Source organism: Nicotiana tabacum, chromosome 16 (assembly GCF_000715075.1).
Source record: "Nicotiana tabacum cultivar K326 chromosome 16, ASM71507v2, whole genome shotgun sequence".
In the NCBI taxonomy this organism is placed as follows: domain Eukaryota; kingdom Viridiplantae; phylum Streptophyta; class Magnoliopsida; order Solanales; family Solanaceae; genus Nicotiana; species Nicotiana tabacum.
The window spans coordinates 93,116,868-93,123,970 of NC_134095.1; the positions used below are offsets into that span (position 1 = coordinate 93,116,868).

Genomic DNA, 7,103 nt, shown 5'->3' on the forward strand with positions numbered 1-7,103 from the left:
ACACACTGAACTGGGCTAACCCAGTTACTATCAGAGATGGGGAATAAGATTCCCGCATCTAAATCACTTCTTTCTTCACTAATTAATTCAAGTTGGGGTTCAGCCTTCTTTGATGTTCTATGGAAGGTTTGTGCTCATTTTCTTGTAAAATTGTATGCATACAGAAGGCCATGCTGATCCCCTTAATGTCAGCAATGGTCCATCCAATTGCAATCTTGCACTTAATTAGTACCTGCAAAAGCTGTTCTGCCTACACATCTAACAAACTAGATGAGATAAGAACAAGTAAAGTTGAGTTAGGTCCTAATAATGCACACTTGAAATAAGATGGCAGTGGCTTCAATTCCAATTTTGGTGGCTCTTCTATCGATGGCTTAGCTGGAGGAGTTTTTCTTTCCTCTAAGTGCAAAGGCTCAAATTCGATCTCCCTTCTCCAAAAACCTTGACCTTCAAGAGCAAGTACCCACTCTGCTAAATCTTCTCCATTGGCTTCATCTAAGTTCATGAGACAGGCTGCTAGAGGGTCTTATTATTCAATGCCTCATCTTCCTCCTCCAAAACTACATCCACGACATCTATTAGAGAGCAATTTCCAAATTCACTTGGTTGTCGCATAGATTTCTGCACGTTGAATGTTATCTCTTCGTTATTTAATCTCATTTTGAGCTCTCCAATTTCACAATCAATTAAAACTCTCCCAGTGTCCAAGAATGGTCTATCCAAAATTATGGGAATTTCCTCGTCAACCCGACAGTCAAGAATGACAAAATCTACAGGGAACACAAACTTCCCAACCTGTACTAATACATCATCAAGAATACCAGAGGGACTCTTCACTATTTGGTCGGCCAGCTGTAGTAACATGGACGTGGGTCTTGCTCGACAAATGCCTAGGATTTTGTAGATAGCTAGGGGTATAAGGTTTATGATTTCCCCCAAATCTTACAGTGCCTTAGAAAATGCATAGTTGCCTCTTGTGCAAGGGATTGTGAAACTTCCTTGGTCAGATAGCTTTTCATCTATGGGTCTCATCACAATAGCATTGCAGGTCTTAGTTAGTGTATCTATGGCCAAGTCTTTAAAGTGGAACTGACAGTACATCAAGTCTTGAAAATGGAACTTACGGGACATATCAATCAATGGAATGTTTACCTGAATTTGCTTCAATATCTCCAAGAATTTCTTGTACTGCTCATCTTTTTTATACTTGGCCAATCTCTGTAGGAATGGTGATCGAGGTTGCTTCTTCCCTGTGATTTGATTTTTTTCTTGTTCAGGCACTGGTTCTACTATCGGTTCTGGTGCAACCTCGGTCTCTTTCACAACTTCTTTTTCTTTGTTAGCATTCTCTTGCGCATGTTGTACCGTCACCTTAGTTAAACCTGCTGAATCATCTATCTTAATGGGTACTGGCACCAGTGTCTCAGTAGGTATGCTTTTGCGATCAATTTCTTGCTCCAGATCTAGGTCTCTATCATTTAGGAGACTCACTACCATAAGCTGCTTTGGGCCCTGCTCTTTTGGATTTATTTGTGTGTCAGCAGGTAACGTCCCATAGGGATGATTATTTAAAGCCATCGAAATCTTGCCTAATTGGATCTCAATATTCTTTATCACTAATTCATGTGAGTCTACTTTATCACTTAGTTTTCCAGTGGACCCAATCACTTGGTGCATCATTCCCTCAAGTTTAGCAAAGCCATCTTCATGTCTCACATTATGTAGTCGTTATGGTTGTTGACAAGCTTACTGCTGATTTTGCAGGTTATAACCTATTGCCTTTGGTAAGGCACCACTTGACCTCGTGGTCGCATAGCCCCAAGGTTATTGTTGTTGTTGTACAGCTGCTGAGATGGCCTATATTGTTGATTTTGCTGACCCCAATTGATAATGAAAAAATTGAACACCATTGTAGATATTATTCAGGATCATACGCGGAACAACAAATAAAATGGGAGATAAATAGAAAAGAACTATTTGGATTATATAAATGTTTGTTAGCATTTGAGCCATATATCGTTTATAACAAGTTTATTGTAAGAACAGATAATACACAAGTGAAATGGTGGATAACTCGGAAAGTACAAGATTCAGTAACTACGAAGGAAATAAGAAAACTTGTATTAAATATACAGAATTTTACATTTACAATTGAAGTAATAAGAACTGACAAAAATGTTATTGCAGATTACTTATCAAGACAAAGGTACTCAAACTGATGAGAACCAAGAACCAAAAGATATATTTGCAATCCTTACTACTCTATCCTTACAGATGGAGAGTATGGGAAAAAGATTACAACAGCTAGAAAGTCAGCATCATGACTATAAAAATGCGGAGCTAAGTCGATCGGAAGACTCTAAACTTCCAAAGGTAGAAGGAGACGTTGGGAAACTCCATAAAACCCATGACAAAGTTTGTTTACCTACAGCTGCAGGCACAAGCAAACAAGTTAACAAGAAGCTACATACCAATGTAAATCTAAACAACATATTTGATAAGCCATTCACATCAAAAAAGCCAAAAGAAGCAATAGTTAAAAACCCACAAATTTCAACATATGCTAATAGCCTACACCACAACAAAAAGGTATATAACCATATTACTCAAACATATATTGAGAATATATATAAAATTCAGACATTTTTGAACCTAAATCCCAGGTCAACTACCACTACAGATCCAACACAGGATTATGTAACCCAAAAACTACAAGGATATAATAGGCTAATAGCCCAACCAAAAACAAAAGTCAACCTAGTAAAGACATGTTTAACTACGGACTACTTAGCACTGTATATACCCACGACGGAGAAGAAATAATTGGAATATCAGAGCTATACAAAGCATTTGTCACCTTCAAAAGAATTACAAAAGGCAACCTATTCTTCATCAAATTCTATACAGCACCAGCTGAAATACTATATGATGAAATAAAACCCATTATACAGGTGATAAAGATAGGATTAACACGAGATATGATAATACCGGAAGAAATAGAGCAACAACCGGAGATACAGAAAATGGAGATACCAAGTTTCTATGCCAACAAAAGAATAATTGGTATAGCAACTATTATTCAAGAACTAGCTAACAATTATCTACAAGGAAATGCTATCTGGAGTTATTATTCCAGAGACCAGTTAATGATATATGCCAATTCAAAAGAACTACGACAAGGAGATATGGATGAAGTCCAAAAATGGATTTTATCATTACTAAAACCAGAAGCACAGCCAACTACAAGAGCCTTGAAGAATGAATTTATTTCTAATGAGTTATTGACAAGATACTGCAAACTAGTGGGACACAAATATCCAGACCACATATGTTCGAAATGCAACGGAGAAGATAACCAAGTACCAGAAGTCCAACTAGAATAAAGGTATCGACAAGAAGACAAAAGAAGAAGACAGCTATTGAAAACAAATAATGTAAAGTAAATAGTAAGAGTCATAATCATGAACAGTAAAGGTCGTTCATGAATAGTAAGAGTCATGTAAAAAAGTCGTAAAGTAAATAGTAATAGTCATAATCATGAACAGTAAAGGTCGTTCATGAATAGTAAGAGTCATGTAAAAAAGTCGTAAAGAAAATAGTACGAGTCACATTCATGAACAGTAAAGGTCGTTCATGAACAGTAGGAGTCGTTTAAGTTTTCTATATATTTTGTAAATCAGAAGAGGAGAGGGCATCCTCAGACATCCTCATCCTCACCTTCTCTCTCTTATCTTCTCTCAATAAAATATCTGATTATATACAAACTTCTGAAAGCTATGGAACATTCAAACGAGTTACAAAACCAGGTAAGTTTATTCATAATCATGTTTAACTAAACTCTTATATTCCTTATAATCTCTTGAATATCATAATTGTTTATCATGTTATAGTACTGTTATAAAGAACATCTTGAGAAAATTTGCCTGTCTAATAATGCTGAGAGTAGTTAAGCCCAGACTATGCCATCCTAAAGTGGAAACCAGTAGGCAAGGAAGCCGTTTAGGGGAGTACACAGAGTTGAGGCGCTGTTAGGGTAAATGATTGAAGCATGAAAAACATGGTAGTGACCAGAAAAGATTGTTCAGTATAACTTATTAAAATAGGATAAACTCTATGATAAACAAAGAGGTTAGAGGGAATATGTTTAGTAAACACATGATAAGGATAAATAGTAAATCTGAATGAACAACCACACGTATTTATTAGAAGAAAATATTTACTACAAAATACTTATATTATATATCTTTAACAGACTTAATAACGATGTTAAAAGAAAAAATTATGATATTTTAGTTACTTTAGAAATAATATATGTAATGGAACAAGCATTTACAGAACTAATTGTATCACAAGAAATAGATATATTAGATCTATATGAATTAGATTTATATTCAGATTAATGATCACATATCAAGTTAATAAAATCTGTTTATAAATGAAACATAACACTTTTCATTACATAAGATTCTATAACACGCAAAATGGAAACTTCTTAAAAACCTCAGTAATATAAATAGAAAAATAGATTGTGTTAAACACAATATTAAAACCTGCAAAGACATAATTAAATATAATAGATTACGTAATAAAGCTTTATTAACTATAGAAAAAGAAATTGACTTTTATAGAGATAATCTTGAGACTTATCAACACAGAAAAACAATAATTCTTACAAATATTAAAACAATGAATATATGTATCAACAGGTATACATCGCAGTATTAAAATTAAAATGACCCCCCCCCCCCAAATTTGGTATCAGAGCTATGACAAATAAACATATACATTAAGAAACAAAACCATGGAAAGAAACACTAACATTAATAGTACAAATCTGCAAAAAATACCCATAAACAGTGAGACAATTACAGAAAATACACAGATTAAAATAATTAAAAAATCAAGGAAAATAAGGAAGAAACTGAAAAAACTATACCTAGAATATGAATACCTAAGTATTACAAAAACAAACAAAGCTAGGCTATCTGGATTAATCGATATAATATCTAAAACAGAATATAAATATATTTGCTATCTAAAAAAGAAAAGATGAATAAAGAAGAGTTCGCACTAGAAGCGAAAACATATGAAAATCCAGAATGATTAAAAATAACAATAATATTTTCCAACTTAGGAAGAAGATACAAGAAAATTGAAAATAACCTGAACTTAATGTTAGAAAAAGAAACTGTAAAACTAGAAGATAGTTTAACCGCAATGGTTAGAATAACAAAAGAAAACGAAGAAATAGACAGAAAAAGAGAAATAAAAGAAATACAATAGCAAGCTAAAGAAAAAATACAACAGATAGAAGAAGTAAAAAACACTAAGATAACAGAATTAGAAATGCTAAAACAGCTATACGCTAATAAACTAAAAGAAAAAGAAAAACGTAAAGAATAAGAACAAGAGCTAAAACTAACAAATGAGATAGAAAATTTCAAATTACAGTTAGAAGAAATACAGGATAATCCACCAAAAATAAGCATGAACGAAATAAATGACCAAAGTGATAACGACACAAATCTAGGAGAAGACTATTCAGAAACAAGTGAAACATACACAGAACTAATAGAAAAAACGGAAAAGAAGAAAACAAATCCAGAAATAAATACAGGAGATATGATTGAAGATAAACCAAGCACATCAGGAGTAAAAAATCCAAGACGACTAAACCCAACCTATTACAGAGTATATGATTCATATGATAGAAATAAAACATTATGGGATAAAAGGCTAAATAGGAAATGGACACCAAGATAGATAACTGAACAATGTAATTTTTTAGGTCTAGATTGTGTGGCAGATATTAATAAAACAATCCAATTATGGATAGGGTACATCTCCAAACAACTAATAGATAATAAAATTGCAATAGCTGAAACACCAGGATATATAGAAAGAACACTTATAGGAACGGTAAAACTATGGTTACAAAATTTATCAGGTGAAAGCCTAGATACATTAAGAAGTAATAAAAAACTTGATGGAACAACAGCAACAACAGTGACAGCTATATTGAATAAATATGAAATAGCAATAAGAAATGAGTTTAGTAGTATGACAACGGAAGTAGAAGAACAAAATAAAGAAAAAACTACAAATAGAAATTTGATGACGAAATTAGCAATATGTAATATGTGTTATATAGACGAATATACTTGTGCATTTAGAGACTATTATTATAAAGGAACATATAGTCCAGATGAAAGTAAGGAAATAAGAAAATTATATTTTACAAAATTACCAGAACCGTTTAGCTCAAAAATAATAAAAAACTGGAATGAAGCAGACCTAGCAGATACTCTAGGAGCGCGAATAAAATTTCTACAACTGGTTTATAGAATTATGCGAAAAGTATAAAGAAAATATCAAAATGGATAAATTATTAGTAAAAAATTTGGCATGCTGCAAAAGTAGAATAGCACCCCAATTTGGCTGCACAGATAAATATTACAAAAAAAAAAGGAAAGAGAAAGAAATTTAAATCAAAATATTCAAAATATAAATATAGGAAACCAAGAGGAAGATATTATGTAAAAAATTATAAACATAAAAAACCATATAGGAAAAAGAAAAAGCTAACAGAATGTACTTGCTATAATTGTGGAAAGCTAGGACACTTAGCCAAAGATTGTAGATTACCAAAAAACCCAAAGAAAAAACAAATTACCGAAATAATGATAGATAATGGTAAATATTCACAAATAGAATATGTAGATTATGAATTAAGCAGTGAAGACAGCATATATGAGATATCAGAAAACGAGTTCCCCGAAAATGAAAAAGAAATAGAAAATAATATAGAAGAATCAGACGAAGAAAGTAATGACTGAAAAAGATATACAAATTATACAACAAGAAGAACACCAAGATGAACAATCTTCAGAACAAAAAATAATATTTGATGCTAATATATTTGAACAGATAAAAGGAAAAGAATTGGATCTAAGCATAGACAAAATATTAGAAGTACCAACAATAAAGAATTGGTTTAAAAGACAGAAAGAAGAATACTATGTAGTGAGCCAGAGAGAACATATAATAGATTGTAAATACATCAAAGGTAAAGTACAAATACCAATTTTAAATAAAAAACTACT

At 32.4% G+C, this 7,103-nt stretch overlaps 1 protein-coding gene across 1 annotated transcript; it reads right to left on the reverse strand.

The window, feature by feature from the left end:
• Positions 1-516: 516 nt before the first annotated feature.
• On the reverse strand, positions 517-864 carry LOC142170327 (uncharacterized). The gene has a single exon (XM_075232213.1). It carries the CDS (start codon positions 862-864, stop codon positions 517-519), a length of 348 nt encoding a protein of 115 aa, XP_075088314.1.
• Positions 865-7,103: the final 6,239 nt, after the last annotated feature.